At 45.1% G+C, this 22,212-nt stretch overlaps 1 protein-coding gene and 1 long non-coding RNA gene across 8 annotated transcripts in view; one reads left to right on the forward strand and one right to left on the reverse strand.

Annotated features, from left to right (window-relative positions):
* Positions 1-22,212, reverse strand: part of LOC308458549 — a 436,164-nt gene that overhangs the window by 191,993 nt on the left and 221,959 nt on the right. The window lies entirely within an intron of this gene.
* The window catches only part of CSNK1G3 (casein kinase 1 gamma 3), a 56,800-nt gene that overhangs the window by 1,040 nt on the left and 33,548 nt on the right, over positions 1-22,212 (forward strand). For 6 of the 7 annotated variants that reach the window (XM_080972899.1, XM_080972901.1, XM_080972897.1 and 3 more), the window contains exons 2-4: positions 495-597; positions 8,707-8,779; positions 11,886-12,317. In XM_080972899.1, the coding sequence (XP_080829025.1) occupies positions 12,140-12,317 (178 nt within the window). In that variant the 5' untranslated portion in view covers positions 495-597; positions 8,707-8,779; positions 11,886-12,139. The remainder of the gene's footprint in view (positions 1-494; positions 598-8,706; positions 8,780-11,885; positions 12,318-22,212) is intronic. The other variant, XM_080972896.1, reaches the window with a different exon arrangement.

Consider the following 22,212-nt stretch of genomic DNA (forward strand, 5'->3'; position numbering starts at 1 on the left):
TGGAATTGTGTGTATGTGCATAATACATGAGGGTAGCAGTGGTACGTACACACACACACACACACGCACACAGGCTGGCGCATCTGCCCGTCGCCTTGCGGAGGAGTGTTAATGGGGGTGGGAGGCAGGGGCGACGAGGGCGAAGGCTAGCGGGGTTGCCTGCTCCTCCAACCAGAAAGCAGAAGGGAATTAGCAACCTAATCTCTTCCCTAGGAGGGACCAGCCCTTAACAGACGGGATTTATTACCATGATGCCGCATGTGTGCGGTTTGTGTTGCTGTGTGGTGGTGGTTGTTGTTGCCTTTCCTTTCCCCACCTCCCCAGTATACAAAGGTAGGATGGTCCATTTGGATGGCCGAGCCTTGTACTTGAATGCAATGCCCATTTCCTGTAAGGCCCATATTTACTCTTTCTCGACTGATGGGCATTTTCCGTAGCTGCAAATAATTGATTGCAGCCTTGTAAACAATACTTAAGAGGTCTCTTTTCTGTAGGCCTGCTCCTATGCCTCTGCTTCGAAGATTGGTTAATTAAGCTACTGTGCTGGCTACTGGATAGCCAGTAAGAGCGAATGGCAAGCACTATAGGGTACTTAAGGTGAATATTTTATTTTTTCCTCAAAAGTTTATACGCTTTAAATGCAGCATGTGTTCAGCTGAAGGCCTGTCCTATTAAAAATTTCTACCTGTCATTTTTGCATGTCATATACCTCAGTGCATAAAAACTTCCTTTGTGTGAAATGTCAAGCTGGCTTAAAGACTACTTCTTTGCCTTTTGAAAAAGCCTCAGTCCTCAGTAATTTACTTGCTGTGTGTGGGATCTCAAGAAATACCAGAAAAATAAGAAATCAAAATAATACTTTATCAAACAATTATACATATCATTTGTACATATCATTTTTTTGCTCTTACAAGTTATGGAGCTGCCTTGCATATTTTCTGAAACTGAGGCTTTAAAAAAATTGAGGGTATTCTGGTGAAAGTGTAGCATGAAGTAATCTTGAAAAGTAATGGTTCAGTCAACTTCTACAGAACAGATACTACCACTAGAGTCTTGGAATAATGAAACTTTGGCCTGTGGTTCTCACATAAAACCAAACTATAGTTTATTAAACCATGGTTTATTAAACTATAGTGTGGCCATTATGTGTTATGGTTAATTATGGTTTGTTTGCTGCCAACAAACCACAGTCAGAATCTATGGTTGGCTTGTGATTTAACTATGGCTGAACCCATCACTCTCTAACTTTGGCTTGTTTCATCACCTCACCTCAAATGCTCACCAAACTACAAAGGCATGAAGCAAGAGCAACTGGAAAACAATCTGAACTTTGTAGAAACTAGACAGTTGGACAGTACAGTCTTGGTGAAGCTTTCCCCAGAATTATATTTCCATACAAGAAGAGGCTTGACCATGCAACAATTACATAAGAAACTAGTAGTATTTTAAGAAAACAACTTCTAGGGACTACCTGATCTCAGATGAATCCACCCATGGGAAAGATTCATCCTGGTTGCTAGGGGAAAAGGAAGGGTAAACTATGGTGATTCTGAGGACTAGGAAATAAGACAGAAGCCTATTAGTGCACCCAATGGGAAGTGAAAACAGCATCTCTTTAGGACCCCCCATCAGCAATTCTTGTTACCTTGGAGTCAAATAACTTGCTTATCATCACAACTCTGACTTCTCATTGGCTAAAAACATTGTCAGGTAGGCTCATCTCACAGTAATTGCTTAGAAGAATACTTGCTGCATAACATAATTTTTCTACAAAAGGGTTCAAGCAAAACTTTGCTGTTGCCTGTCATTCAGTGTGTGTAAGTGAAATGTCATAGTCAGGTTTTTTTGTCCAGCTCTCATCAGTAGTGATTATTATCTCTTCGTCTCACCCACCCCCAAGTTATGATGTAGTTATAGAATTCTGTGCACAGCATTAACCTTGCAGTAAGTACGATTGAACTCATTAGGACTTCTCAGTAGACATGCATAAGATTGTTAGCTTATTAACATTTCCAGAAACTACCTCTGCATACTGCTGACTTTTGGTAGGCATGCTAATCTTATTTGTATGGAGAAATGAGTGAGAGCTTCAGATCTACAGAGATCTCATTCGACACATGCAGACATATACATCATAAAAACTCACTTGAACCATTGTATTGTATGCTATTGTAAATATGGACTCTGTAGAGTGCCAGAAATGCTAAGTGCCAATGCATATTATTAAATACTTTATATTTTCTCTGCATGCATTTATATCAACATATTGCTATAATGATAGTTCTGAATCACAATTTTCTATAAGAGTTAACTTGTGATTTACTTATTTTTAGAAAAGCTTTTCTGTTACTATTCTAAATAATGTTTTAATACAGTGGTGCCTCGCAAGACGAAATTCATTCATTCTGCGAGTTTTTTCGCCTTGCGAATTTTTCGTCTTGCGAAGCACGGTTTCCCATAGGAATGCATTGAAAATCCAAAAGGAAACAAACTTGCAAGACGTTTTCGTCTTGTGAAGCAAGCCCATAGGGAAATTCATCTTGCGAAGCAACTAAAAAAATGAAAAACTCTTTCGTCTTGCGAGTTTTTCGTCTTGCGAGGTACCACTGTATTTGCCCATTGTTTGATCGCTGCATATCAGACCAATGGTGGACAGAGTGCTGGGATTAAATGTGGCAAATTAACTGAAATCACTTGACAACTTTGAGCCTAAACCAAATCAGAACGCTGTTGTAAGGCAGAATTGCCACTGCGCTCCTTATGTAAAAGGACAATATTTACATTCCCTAAATGTACGGAATACACCACATACACCATGATACAGTTGAAAAAGTAGGCTACTTACCATTACAAAGGCATGCCTGGCCTAATGGAATGTTCAATGATTGATAAGTGTTTCACCCAGAAGAGTGTGTCACACTGGCTTGCTTAAAGTGGCATGACGCTAAGTGATGGCAGAAGGCCCATGTCTTCCAAATATATGATCTGTTCCCTAACTACATTTAAAGTGTGTGTAATGGAATGTAATGCAATGTTAGGGCATGTGTGCTGCTGAACCATTCTGCCACATACAACTCTCTATCTCTATAGCTTGCAACATACCACTCTCAGGTTTAGAGTTTTCCTTCCCACTGGAACTCCAGTGCTGGATAAATTCAAGGGGAAAGGTTCTGAAATAGGGAAAGGTGCAAGTGTGTTTGCGTGTGTTTGTGTTTTCAGTACCTCTGTCTGTAGGTGGTGTCAGGCTAGTGGTTCCCAAACCTTTCCCCCATAGGCCATTTGAAACTTGCTGAGGGTCTTGGTGGACCACTTAATGATTTCTGGCTGTTGTAGCAATTGCAATGCACTGTGCTAGATGCTGTATGATTTCTGATTTTATTTTTATTGCTTTTATTAGTTCTACATTGTACAGATAACCCACAACTTATATGCATTTAACTTGTGCAATTTCAACTTTACACGGTTGAAGACCAACTGGTTGAAATCACACAAATTAAATGCATGGAAGGCGGAGTGCTTAAAATGCTCTTTTTGTGCAGGGTTTTCCTGGAGTGGAAAGATCTTTTAAGGTCTCATACTTGCTTACTGGGCTCTGAGAGGCTTCTCTGAGACCCTGTGAGATATTTCAGAGCTTGGTGAGCAAAGCAGGGAGCTTAAAAGTGCTCTGTGATGCTTGGGGTGGGGTAAGACCTGCTGGGTGTGCTGGCTGTGGAAGGTAAGATGCTTGTGTGTGAGCAGTTCCAAGGAGTTCTTTTTGACTATATACGATTTTGGCACCCCAGAACCTAACCTCTGTGAAAGTTGTGAGTTACCTGTATTGTATTTCATAGAATCAAAATTTTAATATAATAAAAAACAATATAAGCAATTAAAGTACATTTAAAATCAATGTGAGTACAGTGGTACCTTGGTTTATGAACGTAATCCATTCCCAATGTCCATTCTTAAACTGAGCCGCGCTTTCCCTAATGAGGTCTCCCGCCGCTGCTGCCCTTCCACCGTTCGGATTCCGTTCTTAGACCGAGCTAAAGTTCTCAAACTGGGACACTATTTCCGGTTTTGTGGAGTTTGTAAACCGAATCTTTCTTAAACTGGACTGTTCTTAAACCGAGGTACCACTGTATTGAATGTACTGTATGTACTAGTCTTCAAACACAAATCTACAGGCACACCACAGACCACCTGAATGAAGCTTAATAGTTCTGAATTACCATTTTCTGTGAACCTGGATAGCAGTCATGACTAGAAGCGGTTGATAGGATTATCCCTCATGAATTCTATGACTACCTTTTACAGCAATTTACTAATGGCTAACACCATGTACTGTGGCAGTGAATTGCATAAATTATGCGCTGTGTGACGATATACTTCATTTTGTCTGTTCACATTCTCTGTTTAGTCAGTTTCATTGTATGGCCCCTGAGCTCTAGTATTATGAGGGAGAAATATCCTTTTTATCCACTTTCTCCATACATGATTTTATGAATTTCTCTCATAACCATCCCATTTTCATTTCCCCCATGTAGCCTTAGAGGGCTATTGATTCAGCCCTCAGATACTTTTGGTTGGCTTTTTCTATACTTTTTCTACTTCTACAGTATATTTTCTGAGACGTTGTGACCCAAACTGTACATTATGTTCCAAGGACTGCATGGCCACACTATAACTTTGTATAAAGGGTTTTTGTTATTAGCAGTTTTGTTTTTAATCACTTCCTAATAGCTTACATGGTGGCGCTGTGGGTAAAGGGACGCGGGTGGCGCTGTGGGTAAAACCTCAGTGCCTAGGACTTGCCGATCGTATGGTCGGCGGTTCAAATCCCCGTGGCGGGGTGAGCTCCCGTCTTTCGGTCCCAGCTCCTGCCCACCTAGCAGTTCGAAAGCACCCCTAAGTGCAAGTAGATAAATAGGTACCGCTTTATAGTGGGAAGGTAAACGGCGTTTCCATGTGCTGCGCTGGTGCTGGCTCGCCAGCTGCAGCTTCGTCACGCTGGCCACGTGACCCGGAAGTGTCTTCGGACAGCGCTGGCCCCCGGCCTCTTAAGTGAGATGGGCGCACAACCCTAGAGTCGGACACGACTGGCCCGTACGGGCAGGGGTACCTTTAATAGCTTACAAAGAGTTTGCATTTTTCACAGTTGCCACACACGCACACATACAAAGAGAGGCAACATTTTCATTGAGCTATCTATCATAACCCAAAGAGCTCTTCTATGATAAACCACTGCAAATTCAGACCGTATATGTGAAGTTAGGATCTCTGCCATCTGTATCACTTTGCTCTTTCTTTGAACTGTATTTAACTTGTTTTGGTTCTGTTCATTTCATATAGTTCAGAGAGATCCTTTTCTGAGCTCTTCTTAGTTAGCCAGATTTGTGGGTGATACTACGTTATTTGGGGAAACAAAAGCTAAATCACTACTCATTTGTAATCCAGTTTGTTTATGAACATATTTAAAAGCACTATTCCTAATACAGGTCATTGAGTCACTCCACTAATTGCATCCTTTCACTGTGAATACTGTACATTTATTACAACTCTTTGGTTTCTGTTCTTCAGCCAATTCCTAGTCGATACTGGTGAATTTAGTCAGGAGCCATTGGTGAAAAACCTGGTCAGAAGCTTTCTAAAAATTTAAGTATGCAATGTATACTGGATCATACTTATCAACAAGCTTTTGGACGCTCTCCAAAGAACCATAACATATTAGAGAGACAGTACTTAGTAGAAACCATGGTGATTGTTTTTCAACAGGACTTGTTCGTTTATATGCTTGATCATTTTAAATGTTTTCCATCAGTTTATCTGAAACTGGTGCTAATCTGACTAGCCTGTAATTTCCTGGCTCTCTCTTTAAATATTATAGTTGTATCGACTCCCTTCTAGACCTCTGAAATGGAAGCCGATTTTTAGTGACAGTGGGTGGAATTCACTTGTGCCCTTCACTTTGCAGAAGAGCTTTTGATTCATTGGAGACCTCTGGTAACAGGGTGGGGCTGAGTCAATTTTTGTCAATTCCTTCTTCCTCCTAGAGTCCCCTCCATCCCCTTGGGGCACCCTTTCATAACAACGAAGAATACCGTATTTTTCGCTCTATAGGACGCACTTTTTCCCTCCTAAAAAGCAAGGGAAAATGTGTGTGCGTCCTATGGAGCGAATGCAAGGGGGAGGCAGGCGGGAAAAGTCCCCAAGAGCCGCACACAAGCTTCGTGCGCTCTTGCGGGCTTTTCCCCAGGAGGGAGAAGGGACTGACTGGCTGCATTAGTCCCTTCTCCTACCTCCCAGAAAAACCAGGAGAAGCCGGGCAGCCCCTTTAAAGAGCTGGCGGCTTCTGCCGGTTTTGCGGGAGGTGGGGGAATCCCCCCACCTCCCAGAAAAGCCAGGAGAAGCCGCGCAGCCCCTTTAAAGAGCGGGCGGCTTCTGCCGGTTTTGCGGGAGGTGGGGGAATCCCCCCACCTCCCAGAAAAGCCAGGAGAAGCCGCGCAGCCCCTTTAAAGAGCGGGCGGCTTCTGCCGGTTTTGCGGGAGGTGGGGGAATCCCCCCCACCTCCCAGAAAAGCCAGGAGAAGCCGCGCAGCCCCTTTAAAGAGCGGGCGGCTTCTGCAGGCTCTCCGGGAGGTGGGGGAAGCTGCAGCGGATTCCCTCCTCCTCAGCTCCCTTTGAAGCAGCAAAGTGGGAGGGGAGCAGCTTACACTCGTGTAAGCAGCTCCTCTCCCACTTTCCTGCTTCAAAGCAACCAGGACGAGGGAAGGAAGGGGATCCATGCAGCGGATTCCCTCCTCCCGGGCTCCCTTTGAAGCAGCAAAGTGGGAGGGGAGCAGCTTACACTTGTGTAAGCAGCTCCTCTCCCACCTTCCAGCTTCAAAGCAACCACGGAGGAGGGAAAGAAGGGGACCATGGATCCTCCGCTGCTCGTGGCTGCAGCGGATTCCCTCCTCCCCGGCTCCCTTTGAAGCAGCAAAGTGGGAGGGGAGCAGCTTACACTCGTGTAAGCAGCTCCCCTCCCACTTTCCTGCTTCAAAGCAACCACTGAGGAGGGAAGGAAGGGGATCCATGCAGCGGATTCCCTCCTCCCGGGCTCCCTTTGAAGCAGCAGAGTGGGAGGGGAGCAGCTTACACTCGTGTAAGCAGCTCGTCTCCCACTTTCCTGCTTCAAAGCAACCAGGAGGAGGGAAGGAAGGGGATCCATGCAGCGGATTCCCTCCTCCTGGGCTCCCTTTGAAGCAGCAAAGTGGGAGGGGAGCAGCTTACACTCCTGTAAGCAGCTCCTCTCCCACTTTCCTGCTTCAAAGCAACTACGGAGGAGGGAAGGAAGGGGACCATGGATCCTCTGCTTGCGGCTGCAGAGGATTCCCTCCTCCTGGGCTCCCTTTGAAGCAGCAAAGTGGGAGGGGAGCAGCTTACACTCGTGTAAGCAGCTCCTCTCCCACTTTCCTGCTTCAAAGTGGATGGAATCCACTGCAGTTGCGAGCAGAGGATCCATGGCTCCGCTTCCTTCCCTGGAAGCAGGGTGCGGGGGTGCAGGGGAGAAAGAGGGCAGGAAATAGATGCCGGGCAGGAAGACACAACCACACTTTGACCACTGGAATGTCCACCCCAGCCTCCCCAGATTTCCACTGAGACGGCCAGGCTAATCTCGATGGCCATAAGTCAGGCTCAGCATTATTGACTGGACTTAGATAAGCCATGGTTCTCCTTCCTACCCTCCTCTGAGGCTCGATTTAAAGCAGCAAATGGACAGGAGCCGCCCGCTTTGCTGCTTTAAATAGTTTAGTGCAACATTTGATTCAGAATATTTTTTTGTGTGTTTTCCTCCTCTAGAAACTAGGTGCGCCCTATGGTCAGGTGCGCCCTATGGTGCGAAAAATACGGTATGTTGCAGAAGGTTTCATGAGAAAGTGGGAATTGGCAAAATTTGCCTCCCCTTTTCCATTAGTAGGGGCCTCTGATAGTTCCAAGAGCCTTCCACTCATAGAAGGGCACAGGTGAAAATACGCATTTCCAAATGCAACTAGGCAAGTGGCTAAATGTACTATGTATTTGTTCATAATACTCAATTTTTGTGGAGACATTGGCAAATAGAAGCAAGTCAAGGTACCGTATTTTTCGCCCTATAGGACGCACCGGCCCATAGGACGCACCTAATTTTGGGGGGGGGGGGGAAATAAAGGGGGAAAAAATATTTCCCCCCCAGGTGCGGGGCTGGGACAGGGGAAACCCGAGCTTCCCCCGACCCCAGCCCCCAGAACATGCAGCTCTCCACAAGCTAAGCCTGAAGCTAAGCCTGGGCACGTTGCGCCTCCCTGCTGTCCCCGAGCTTGCGGGGCTGGTGGCAGGGGGAAGCGGGCTTTTCCCGCCGCCAGCCTCCAAAGGACATCGGGAGACAGCGGGATGGCGCGCTGCGCCTCCCCGCTGTCCCCCGAGCTTGCGGGGCTGGTGGTGGGGCTTCAGCGAAAGCCTGCATTCGCCCCATAGGACACACACACATTTCCCCTTCATTTTTGGAGGGGAAAAAGTGCGTCCTATAGGGCGAAAAATGCGGCATATAGGGAGTCCAAAGTATGACTGTTTAATAATCCATTCTTCCTGTGGAAAATATATTTATTGTTTGTGTGTTTTTCAGTATCTGGCCACATGGATTTGAGTAGTCACAGCATCAAAAATGCTTTGGATTGATTGCTTATGTTAAATTCATTCTTTTTTTCAGAATTCATCTATGAATAAAACAATGTGTGAATTGTGATGGGGGGAAATGTATCAATATTGGAACATTATATTGGGTAAGTGTGACTTGTAAATTCTGTCTCTTTATAAGAAATTATGGTCAGGTGTAAAAATTAGTGATTGCTTTAAATCACCTGTGTGCAGGCCTTAAGTGTGATCCACTGTGGGTGACCAAGCTGCCCCCCAAACTGAATTTTAAGGGGGAGTGTGCCAAAGAGAAGACACTTGGGAATTTCACTTGTCTTCCTCCCCATCGCAATCTAGCTCCAGATACACCCACTGGCATGATGCCTCCAGCTGCCTTTAGGAGCAAAAAAGTTTACCTCCCTTTTTATAGATCTGTTATTATTTTCTTTGTATATTTTTACTTTCCTCTTTTAAAATTTCTTTTAAAATCTTGTTCCATTTCTCCACCACATTTTCCCTTTTTCTTGTTAAATTTGGAAGATCTGAATCATGTCTAGCCCATCCTTTCTCAGCCTTGGGTCTCCATGTTGTTGGACTACAGCTTCCATCATCCCTCACAACTGTTCCTGCAAGGGTGATCGGAGCTGTTGTCCAACATTATTTGGGGATCCAAGGTTGAGAAAGTCTGGTCTAGGGTTTGGAGAATATGTATTAGGAGTTTAGGGGAGGGGAAATAAAATGAGCAGCCAACAGATGGGCTGCTTTCATTGTAAAAATTGTATACAGAGAAACAGCCAAGCAAAGTGAATTGTTTGGAAAGAAGAGACACGTTATTGTGTAATAGTTTCAGTATGATAGTAAGAAAAATCACTAGCTTTTGGATCTATGTAATTTTATGTTGGTTCTCATAACTTTCAGGAAGTGGTGTGCTGGAAAGGTGGAACTTTAACAAGCAATGCTTTGAAATGATGAAAAGTTCAGAGACAAATTTACTATGGAAAAAGCTGCATGACACTATAGTAATACTAGGAGAAATCCTAGGTGCCTTTAAAAAAATCTGGTGTTGCCTAGAAATTTGTAATCTAGTTCCAACTCTAAACTGTTCTTTTTTACTTATATTGGCAATGAAATTAAAGTAATGATAAGCATCTGAAAATAGCATCAGAGCATCATAGTACTTCTATGGTGGTGATGTTTTTCTTCCTCTTTTTCATATTTATTCTTTTTAAACAAGTGTTGATGTCAGTTGTTGATGAGAAATAGGTTATTTAACATTTAAAACTTGGAAACTCATTTCCTTTCTTTTGGAATTATTGGTCTCTGCTCGTTACATTTTGATGACTCATTACTTCACATATCAGAATTCACTTTCCTTTCATCAAATGCCTGCTGCTTAGTTATTCAGCTTGTGGGTTTCATTCCAGTGGGATATGGCACTTTATAAACAGCACACTTTCCAGTGACAACAGGATAGAATTAGGGCTGTGAAAAAAAATGTAAGTTGTCCTCTACGTTGTTAGGCATTAAGGATTTATCCAGCTTGCTGTCAAGATACTTCTCTAAATTCACCTGCCTTTCTCCAGAGGGATTTGGGACACTGAGTTTGGCCTGGAGATTGATTTAAAGAGGTGACAAAGAGTATTGTTCAGGGGCTGGAGGTTCCTCATTCCCATTCTGGAGGACTCATCTAGAAGATAGATGTTCTGTAATTAGTATTTTGTTTTGTCTTGATTTAAATTGTTGTTGGCACCTGCCTGTCTTGACAGTGGAGTGCGCCCAGTGGGTGAGGGAGTCAAATCATTGTGTTGGCAGCATCAAAGTGACCTTTCCAGAGCTCAAACCTGGGGAGTGTGTATGGAGGTCCTGGGCTGCCCAGCAGCCTTGCTGATGTGGTCCAAAGCAGAGCAATCTGTTTGGCACCAGCTTGGTTGCAGAAGTTGCTGGAAGGAGAAGTATAAAGCACCAGCCAACCTTAAGGACTCCATTCTGGATATGTGTAGGGTCTATCCTGCAAGGCAGCAGAGGTTTAGGATCAGTTTTCCTTCTCCTAGATGGGCTCCCTTCCCAGGTCGAAGAGCCCCATCTGCCCCTCACTTCCCTCTATAGCACATGCAGAAACTGCCTTCTTGACTGTAGGACCCACTATTGGTCTCATCCTCTCAGCATTTCTTTGCATGTAGGGGAATTAGTGTTTTAAAGTTAGTGTTTTAAATATTCAACTTTTTGGCAGTTTTTGACCCAAAAAGTCACTTGATCCAAGAGTGTTTTTGTAATAATTTTCTTTCACACTTGGTACTGCAGAATTTATGTATGTCCAACAGATTTTGTAATGTGAACATAAAGAATCCTTCTAAAATTATATTTTACAACATCCCAGACACCTTTTAGGAAAGGGAAAAAAAATAGTCCACAATATAAAGCTTTGCACGAAGTGGGATAGAGGAGGGCATTGAAATAATATATTACAGTGGTACCTCTGGTTGCGGATGGGATCTGTTTCGGAGCTCCAGTCTGATCCTGAGGTTTCTGCAACTGGAGGGACCACTTCTGAGCATGTGCGTGGGGCGGTAGAGCACTTATCCACATGTGTGCGTGGTGAAACCCGGAAAAAAATACTTCCGGGTTTGCTGCGCTCACAACCTGAAGGATACGCAACTGAAGGTGTGCGTATCCAGAGGTACCACTGTACTTTGTTGCATGCTATTGATGCTGTTATTTAAAGCCTATTCTTGCTAGTTCTTGAAAATGTATTATTGCAACTTAAAGTGAAATAATAGTTCACCTTAGGCATTTTTATATAATGACTCCATCAGTCTGATGGCTCAGTCATTAAACAATTTTAGCAGATTTTTGCAACTTAATCTTGGGGAGATTTAGCTTCTCTTGGGATGTGCTATGGTGTGTGGTATGTCTACTTATTTAATGTGTTATTTTGATGTGCACTAATGTTGGAGCTCAGCACATTTCTAGAGATCAGTTTGAATTTCGTGACTTGGGTGTTTTAGACTTTACAAAGATTTATTAATTGGTTGTTCGCACCCGTATATTTTTGTTTGTAGATACTGTGTTGTAACATGTAGGTGATACATTTAACAACATGTACACAACTCTGATATTTTGTGAGTTTATTGTTGAACCAATAAACAGTAAACTTATAATCATATGACAATATGCTTTATGTAATTTATACATTTACCTGTATACCTTTGTCCTTACATGCTTGATTAATAAACGTTGTTGTTGTTGTTGTTACAGAAGCACTTTAAAAACCAGTAAATGGTGCTGATAGAAGATCTACTGAGATTATATTTTCCTGTAACAACTACGAAGGAAAAATACTTTGCGAATGGGATGAATACACAAGCAGTGACTGCCAGCAGCAGCTTGCTGACTCACAGTAACTAGCTGGAGCACTTAACTAGTGATGTGTCCATTTCTACTTTACCCCATTTGAGCTTGCCTGTCTTGAAAGGGGAAAGAAGTTCAAAGTGGAGTACCGTAAACTTGATATGGATAGCAAAAAGAAAGACAAGGACAAACTGGATGATAGAATGGCAAGGCCTAGTGGACGATCAAGTCACAATCCACGAGGCAGCAGCTCTTCAAACTCTGGAGTGTTAATGGTTGGACCTAACTTTAGAGTTGGAAAAAAAATTGGATGTGGCAATTTTGGAGAGCTACGATTAGGTAAGATTCTGCTCATTTAATTTTAGATGCACATGCCTTTGAAACATTCAAATCTGTGTTGTATGTTAACTTTGTTTCATTTCAAAATAATGAGGTCTGTTTCTTTAGACTATAATACAAAATTATGACTGCTGGTAGTTACTATAGATTTGTCAGCATAGTGTAAAGACATTTCTGATATCTTGGGAATGTAATTTTTGGACCCTTGAATGAATCCATGCCATATGCTGTGGTAGGAATATTCATTTGAGTACATAGATTGCAGGTTGGCTCTTTGGGTACAATAGATTATAGAATATTGAACTTTGGATCATTGGATCTTCCGTCATCGTTGGTCTTGATTTGTGTTGAATTCCAGGAGTGGAAGTGGCATTCTATCTTTTTTTTACACGTAGGCCCTTATTTTCATTGCTATGCATTTTATTTAAAGAATGGTAGGTTTGGACTTAACAGTATTGGATTAATAAACCACTCATTCATTCATTCATTATTTTAAATAATAAGTTTTTTTAAGCCTTGAGTGAGCATTGACGCAGTATGCTTCCCACTGCTTTCCTGGCCTGACCCTAGTATTTCTATTATGGTTTCTTTAAATCACTTTCCCCATTATGTTTGAAAAGGGGAACTGTAGCTCTGAGGTTTCCAATCTGTGGGCTGCGGACCCCTAGTGGGCCATGGAATTAATCACAAGTGCTCTGCAAAAGCCTGTGAAGACTGGGCATAAACTAAGCATCAGGCTCTCATCCAAAAATGGGGAGGAGAGAGAGGGTGGCTGTACTGGCACCTGCCCTGCTGCTGCAGCCATGGCAACTTTTAACACGTAGAGTCCTGGGTCCCTTGCAGTGGTGGCTGGGTAAGGGACTGGGCATTGTTCACACCTCTCTGTTTGTTTGTTTATTTACTCCTTCCTTCTCCCCTCCCTTCTCATTCTGTCTCTCCTATTTCTTCCCTCCCATTATCTTTCTACCCCTCCTTGCCACCATTGCAGCCACAGTGTCCCCCTCCCGCCAGCATTCTTCATTGAAACAGACTGCCCTTGGAGCCTTCCCAGCAGGCCCCTCTGGAGTGTGAGAGTGCATAACAGAAAAGCATCACATGAGGTGGTTCATGGACACCTATGTGAACCTTACTTCCAAGAATTTTGCCCGAGTGTGCTGGCTTACCACACATTGGAACCACTTTTGTCTTTAAGACCAGTGACAAGATGGTCTTGAACTTGCTTGCCCTGACCCAACTTTTGGAACTCAGCACTGGAAAGTCTCCCTGCAGGTGCCACCATGTGCTAGCCTCCATCTTCCACTGGTGAAAATTCCTCCCATTTTGCAGGTGGTTTTGAGACACTCTCCCCTCCACGATTCAGGTAGGGCTGTGTCTCAGAATCTCCTGCTGAAGAGGGTATTTTAACCATTTTAGCAATGCCTGCTGAAAGAAGGAAAGAAACCCCTTTTAATAGTTCCCTGCACATGACATCACTGCCCCCCCTGCAGTGGTGCAACCTGTGTCCTTTTGGGAGGCCCTATGCCCAAGCTCCTTGGGGCAGTCCACCATGTGGGCCTTTGTGCCTGCCAGGCTGACATGACACCCCTACACGTAGTGCATATGGCAGTGTTCACCCACTTCCTGCTTTACCCTGCTGCTACGGAGAGGTACGGTTCAGTGTCCATGATGTGGCACTCTCCAAGATGGTGGACCTGTGGGGCAAGGCCAGAACAATTAGCATACAGGTCCTCGTACTTATAAGGTTGGGACCTAGATTACTTTCCTTTGGGACACCCTTCAATTCTAGTTAGTAAAGTGACATTATTACAGTTCCCTGTTTCTCACATAATGGAGAAACTGTTTTAAAGAAATTGCAGAAGCAGCACAGGAGAAGAAGGGGCATGTAATCCAGTGCCCTTAATTAACTTGTGGTTTATTATGTCAGTATTGTTATGTCTGGACTAGTCAAATAACATGGTGCTAAATATATGTTAATTGCTATATTTCTAAGTTACTAACTCAAAATTTTAGAAGCAGAATAATCATCACATTGGTTGTTCGAGCTTTTATTATAAATATAAGCACATACAATCAACAAATACAGTCTATGCAAAAAAGAAGAAGGAAAAAAAAGACCAACAAGTATTGTGTACTAATTTCATTTATATAAGCTGTGATCAGTTATCAAACTGGAGGTATGAGGAGAGAATACTGATCATATTTGTACCCTTCTGTTTCTTCTCAATAACTTTGTGAAAGAAGTGACGCTGAAACAGTCACAGGCCAAAGGCCACTGTGTGGCTTCCATGCCTCAGTATGGATTTTAAATTTAGGCACATCAAGTGTTGAGTGTATATACTTCACTATTGCTCTGAAACATTTTATTGAAACAAATTTCATTTTAACGTCAGGCTAGCAGGCTTATCCCACTTTTATTTTTTTTAAATGGCTGCCAAATTTGTTTCACATATATCTTTAAATTTATCTATGTCTTATGATTGGAAAAAGGAGTACTTTTTATAAAGCGGTCTTCTGTAATGAAATGAATAAGAGCAAGCCATACTACCTAAGCACATGTGCCAGTTCCATCTGCATTGCAATAGTGCCTAAAAGAACATCTATCTCGGAAGCTGTCCTCATCATACTCCCAAACTGATTCTCATTTCAGCAAATATAAAATGCAGGCTTCCCAACAAGTCCAGAAATTACTAGCATGCTACTTATAAAAGGGGCTGACATCAGAGGGTCACACTTTATGCATAAGAAATAGGCCAGCACAATACAAATAAAACTGCAGGTTTATTTTTCATGCCAGGTGTAGAGAACAGTGGGGTTCCCTCCTCCACGTCCAGCATAGAAGTGCATCCCACAGGATCAGACGAATAGCACATCCCTTGGTTTCTGTACTGGATTTGGAGAAGGGTACTTTTTATATTCCATGTCACATGCGAACACATGCAGGGGGCTACTAGTGATTGGGATAGAGCATTCCATTTTTCTGTCTGGAAGCCCATTTGAACTCTACACTTGATGTAGAGGCAGCAAAGTACTCTCCTCTAGGCCTAGAATTGAAACAGAAGAGGCTGCTGGAGGGAGGAAAGGACAGAGAGCTTCATCTCTCCTCCTTTAGACCACAACTCATTCATTCACTTGCATGTTGCCTATGATATGTTTTGTTTTAGTAAATAATTTTGTTCCGCATGTAAGACTTACAGCACAAACCTATGCATATTAATATTACTGAGAAGCAATTTCCACTGTGTTCAGTAGGACTTGCTCCCTAGTAAATGTGTTTAGATTTAGAAACTAAAAGCTTTAGTATATTTTTTTCTTCAGAGTATGATTAATGATAAAGCTAATGAAAGGGCTCTGCTCCAACTCCTTAAGGAGCTCCAGCTCCACATTTCTCATAACCTTTGAGGCTATGATTGAGCAGCTGCTCATGAAGCCAGGAAACAGCTGGCTCACCTATGCTACTTTCTCTTAAAGAATAAAATATTCTTTTCTGGTTCACAAAATTTCTCCCACTTTAACTGAAAAATACTTTGTTGACACACCAGTTAGCAAAAAAGAAAAACAGATTCATGACATCACATCAATAACATGGATGCCCCAATCATATCAGTAGTCAGGGTTACATGATTTCTCCCACAGCCGTGCCAGTGGCTCTCAAGGATGAAAGACTCTTGATGGTGGATATAACTATGAGCAAAATATTCACCTGTTACTGACACAAGAATAAGTCCAAGCAGTAGAGGGCCATGCTTACTTTTTGGCAGCTACTATGGTGCAACAAAATTGTATTACCTGAACCCAATATGACTATCGTCTGAGATTATGGTTTATGGGGCAGGTGTTTGGGAGGAAAAATGAGTAACTCTTTTTTGATGATGTCGGCATTCATCTAGCCTCTTGCTTCATGCTAAAAGCTTCATAGTGATTCTAACTAATTGTTATTTATAGATAAAATAGCAAAGTGTTGTTGGTAGTGAAAGGCTTGATTATTATTTTTGTTGTTGTTGTCTTGCCTTTCTATAAACCTCAAAATAGCTTTAGGTTTTGACTATATGCTGAAACATTGATTAATGGAACATATAGTTAATAAACTAAATTTTGGAAGGGATGAACTTCAGTAAGTTCTATCTAATATTAAAATATATGCTGAACTGGTTTAAAATAATTGCCCATCAAAGTTAAATGCTCCTGTGGATATGTCAATAAGTAGTGTCCCTGGGATTTTTGTTTTTGTACTCATAGATTGCACAGTGGGGATGGATTTGTGATTGTAAAGTTGTGGAATCTACTCTGTGTAACTGGACTAATGTTTCCTGTTTGAGTTGTTTAGTTGTTGTCCTTATACTGTACTGAAACAATACAAATTATTGGGATAAAAAAGTGCTCCTCATTGACTTAGAAATATCCACATTTGTTTCAGTTCTAGAAATATAAAAGTAAATCCAGCGAAAATACTATTTATGATCATTGACGGTCTTGTCCTTTCAAGTTAAGCTACTCATGGAACAGTTAAGTGGTGTCAGGGAACTGCCATCGGAAGGAAGGGAGGTGGAAGGGCTCACACAGGTTGGGAGAGACTCAGCAGCTGAAGAGGGAACCAGTAGGGGGAGAAGAGCTGAGCTGAGGGAAAGTGAGCAGGAGGGATGGCTCCGAGACACTTCCAGCGAAAACAGTGGGGAGGTTTCAGGACCTCCTGTAGGGACACCCACTCCTCGCCGGAAACTGTCACGCAGAGAGTCCAGAAGACGTGTTTCCGTTAAGGAGCTTTTATGTTGGAAGCGATTCCGAAAGCAACCACTGTCGGAATCTGCAAGCGACTGACAGAGCCATGTTTAAGGGGCTCCGTTACAGACAGAGGTTTGCAAACTTGACCAAACTCTGAGGGACTTGGATTTTACGCACAAGCAGCTCATCGTCCCATCACAGCATTCCGACAGTCTCTGTGAGCAGTTTGTGCAGGAGAAGGCATCATGAGCAACCCAGCCGGAACCGGAGAAGCAGGAGCTGGAGCGGGTCCAAGCCTGGAGGAAAGGTACCGGGCGTTGGAGGTCCAGCTAGCGCTGCAGACGGCGAGGCTCGAGGAGAGGAGGGCTCAAGATGCAGAGAAGGGGAAAACCACCCCGCTCGCCAGAAAGTTGCCAGGATTGGTGCAGAAGTTTGGGGGGGAGGCCAAGGACTATCATGCCTTTAGGACAGAGATGCAATATGCCCTTAATCTGCAGTTTGATGACTTTCCCGACGAGGAATCGCGGGTGGCTTTTGTGATTGGGCATCTCGAAAAGGGGGCGAAAGACTGGGTGAGGCCCCTGATGGCAACAAACAATGACATCCTGAAGGATACGAGGAAGTTTTTTCGTGCAATGGATTTGATGTTTTCCAGCGATATTGAGCAGGGAGTGGTACGCAGACAGTTAATGGCGTGCAAACAGGGGAGCCGATCTGTGCGTGAGTACTGGACTGAGTTTACCATGTTGATCCATAAATTGGGGTGGGATCTATCGGCGGAACCCATTCAAATGCTCTTTGAAGAAGGGCTTGCTTCGGCGGTAAAGGATGAACTTTCCCGGGCGCCCAGGGCGGAGTCTATGGACCAGCTGACCAAATCAGCGCTGACCATAGGAGCGCGCCAAGAGGCGAGAGCCTTGGAGAGGCGGGAAGGGAAGGGGGAACGTTGGAGGGAGCTTCGCATTCCAGAGATTCCAGAGCCACCGTTCCCGCCGGGAGAGCCGATGGAAATTGGAACAGCGCGCGCGCGCGCAGTTTCAAAGCCCAGTGAAGAGCGGAAGAAGGAGGGAAAGGGCGCCAAGAAATGTTATCTCTGCCAACAGCCAGGTCATTTTGCCAGAGTCTGCCCCCAAAGAAAGGAATGGCAAGGAATGGCGGGAGCTGTTGGGGAGAGGGAGGAAAAGGTACCGGAGCAAGTAAAAGCCAACGCCTGGCTGCCACCGTCGGGGCACAGCAGCCAGGCCAAAGAGCAGTGAAAGTGCCCACGCCGGAACCTCCTAAACCCGCCCTAGTGATAGAGGTGTTACTAGAGCTGCCTAACGGACACCCACTAAAGATAAAGGCACTATTGGACTCAGGCAGCTCCTGCAATTTCATGAGTAAGGAGTTTGCTGCTGAGCACCAGATACAGACTATCCCTTTAAGTAACCCTTTGCAGGTGACCACGATCGATGGAAGGGAGCTGCTGGGAGGAGAAGTCAGCCAGCAGACCGTCCCAATGATAATGAGGGTAGCAAGACACACTGAGCTAATAGCGTTTAATGTGGCTACCTTGGGAGGAGCTCCCATTATTTTGGGGATGAGCTGGCTAGCGTTACATGATCCGCTAGTGGGCTGGCATCAGAGAGTGGTCTCCTTTGGGTCAGCACATTGTCTAGAACACTGCAAAGAGCGGGAGGCTCAAGGAGGGGCCAGAGCCACTCTAGCAGGGACGGAAGTAACGGAGAAGGGGAAGGTTCCCCAACAATACGCCGACCTGAGCAACGTCTTCAGCGAGAGGGAGGCAGACAAACTACCCCCACATAGGCCCTTTGACTGTCAAATCAATTTACTCCCTGGGGCACAGCTCCCTGTAGGCAAGCTGTACGCCATGTCAGACAGAGAGATGCAGGAGCTAAGGGAGTTCATTGACAAGAACCTGAAGAGAGGGTTCATCAGAGAGTCCAGGGCGGTGGGGGGCAGCCCAGTGTTTTTTGTGGACAAAAAAAACACGGACAAACCCAGGCTTGTAGTGGACTTCAGGGCCTTAAATGCAGTGTCAGAACCAGTGACTTTCCCGATGCCCAGAATTGATGACATTTTGACAAGGGTCAGGAAGGGAAAGATTTTTACTAAACTGGACCTGAGGGGGGCGTACAACCTGATACGAATAAGGAAGGGGGATGAATGGAAAACCACCATGTTCACCCCTTTGGGGGCATTTGAATATTTAGTTATGCCCTTCGGCCTACAAGCAGGCTCCGCGTGCTTTCAATCGTTTATGAACCACGTCCTGGGGCCTTTGCTTTACAAGAATTGTGTGGCCTTCTTAGATGACGTGTTAGTATATTCAGAGACTGAGGAGCAGCATGTAAAAGACGTCAGGGAAGTGTTGGGCAGACTGCAAGCCAATCAGCTGTGGGTGAAGCTAGAGAAGTGTCAGTTTCATGCCAAGGAGGTGGAATTCCTGGGGTACCGCTTGTCGGACAAGGGATTGGCCATGGATCCTGGCAAGGTCCAAGCGGTACTGGAATGGAAAACACCGAAAACAAGGAAGGATGTGCAAAGATTCCTTGGATTTGGAAACTTCTATCGGAAGTTCATCAGAAACTTTGCCCATTTGACGGCTCCCATTACGGACTGTCTCAGCAGTAAGAGGAAATTCGTTTGGACGGCGGAGGCGGAGCGAGCTTTTGAGGAACTGAAAAGGGCGTTCGCTTCGGAAGAACAGCTCCTGCATGTGGATTTACAAAAACCGATGCGAGTGGAGACGGACGCATCAGACCGGGCTGTGGGGGCGGTGCTTCTGCAGCCTGGGAAGGAGGAGTCAGAGTGGAGACCGTGTGCCTTTTTTTTCGCGAAAGCTGAACAAATCTGAGAGGAACTACACGGTGTATGACCGAGAACTACTCGCCATTCATGAAGCGTTCAGGAGATGGAGGCATTTATTAATTGGGGCACAACATAAGGTGCAAGTGTGCACGGACCACAAGAACTTAGAGTATTGGAGAACGGCACGAGTGCTCAACCAACGGCAAGTGCGATGGGCCCAGGAGTTCTCCAAATTTCACTTTGAAATTTGTTATGTGCCAGGTCCAGAAAATGTTAGGGCGGACGCTCTCTCACGCAAACCTGAATATTTGGAAGGGGAGGGGGGACCCGAAGAGAGACATGTCATCCCAGAGGACCGCTGGGTGTGTGGGGCGGCATTGGTGGGGCAAAGAGAACTGGTAGAGGAAACAGAGAATGATGAATATGCCCAGAATAAGCTCAGAGGTCTTAGGGGTGAGGGAGAGGAACCAGGGGGTTTTGAGGAAAGAAATGGAGCGTTGTATTACAAAGGGGCACTGTATATCCCCGAAGGAGACTTAAGGGGGAGGGTACTCAAGCAGTTGCACGACAGCCCCACGGCGGGGCATTTTGGACAACACAAAACCATGTGGTTGGTCACCAGGGAATTTTGGTGGCCTAAGGTGAGGGAAGATGTACGGGAGTATGTAAGAGGGTGTGAGCAATGCCAGCGAGCCAAAGGGGAGAGGCGGGCGCCGGCGGGGCTATTAGAACCCTTACCAACCCCAGAACGACCTTGGGAGGCAGTGTCGATAGATTTTATGACTGATCTGCCGAAGTCCAAGGGGAAAACAGCCATCATGGTGGTGGCAGACCTACTAACAAAGATGTGCCACTTTGTAGCCTGTTCGCATGCAGTCACGGCGGAAGAGACAGCGAAGTTATTTGTAGAACACATTTTTAGGTTGCACGGGGTGCCATTGAGGGTGGTCTCAGACAGGGGAAAACAATTTACTTCCAGGTTCTGGAGGAAGCTCATGAGCTTACTGCAGGTGGAGGTCAACTTTTCGACTGCCCGGCACCCTGAAACCAACGGGCAGGCGGAAAGAGCAAACGGTGTCCTCCAGCAATACCTGAGGTGTTATGTCAATGACAGAGAGAATGACTGGGTAGAGAAGTTGGCGCTGGCGGAATTTGCCTACAACAATGCAGAGAATGTGTCCACAGGGATGAGCCCCTTCTTGGCTAATTATGGGTGTCATCCCAGGGCATTCCCAGGGGGAGGAGGGGAGAGATGGAGTGTCCCGGCAGCCGAGCATTTTGTAGAAGAAATGGAAGCAATCCATCGTCAGCTCCAACTCAACTTAGAAAGGGCGAAGGAAGAATACAAGAGGCAGGCAGACAAGAACCGAAGGGAAGGTGAAACCATAAGGGTGGGAGATCGGGTGTGGCTGTCAACCCAAGGGTTGCCGTTCAAAGGAGGTTGTAAGAAATTAAGACCCAGGAGGTTGGGTCCCTTTGAGGTCATTCAACAAGTCAACCCAGTGGCTTTCAGGCTCCGGTTACCCAACCACATGAAACTGCACCCAGTATTTCACAGGTCGTTACTGTCACCGTATGAGGGGGGACGAGAAGGGATGTCCACTCGGGGACCGATCATAGAAGAAAGGGAATGCAGCAGCCATGTGGCAGAAATCCTCGACGCCAGGTGGAAGGGGGATCAGGTGGAGTATTTGGTAGCGTGGGAAGGAGAACCGGAGTCAGAAAACACTTGGGTAATGGCAGAAGATATCAATGACGAGGTATTGATAGAAACGTTCCATCAAAGGTTCCCAAGGAAACCTCAGCCTGTGGAGAGGTTCCGGAGGGAATACTTTGGGACCACCGATGAGGAGGAGGAGTTGGAAGGATTCACGGATTCGGAAGGGGAAGGGGAGATGGACTCTGAGGAGGAGGAGTACTTCGAGACCAGGAACCGCAACAGGTGGAGAGAAGTGTTCGAGACATCGGAAGGTGAAGGAAGTTCCTTCCGGGGTTTTGCCTCCTCACCGCCCATAGAGGAGGGGGCGGGAGGGGGTGAAGGGGGCCCTGGAGGGGAGGTGGATGTCAGGGAACTGCCATCGGAAGGAAGGGAGGTGGAAGGGCTCACACAGGTTGGGAGAGACTCAGCAGCTGAAGAGGGAACCAGTAGGGGGAGAAGAGCTGAGCTGAGGGAAAGTGAGCAGGAGGGATGGCTCCGAGACACTTCCAGCGAAAACAGTGGGGAGGTTTCAGGACCTCCTGTAGGGACACCCACTCCTCGCCGGAAACTGTCACGCAGAGAGTCCAGAAGACGTGTTTCCGTTAAGGAGCTTTTATGTTGGAAGCGATTCCGAAAGCAACCACTGTCGGAATCTGCAAGCGACTG

Source organism: Podarcis pityusensis (genome assembly GCF_964106645.2).
Source record: "Podarcis pityusensis genome assembly, chromosome: 11".
Lineage (NCBI taxonomy): Eukaryota > Metazoa > Chordata > Lepidosauria > Squamata > Lacertidae > Podarcis > Podarcis pityusensis.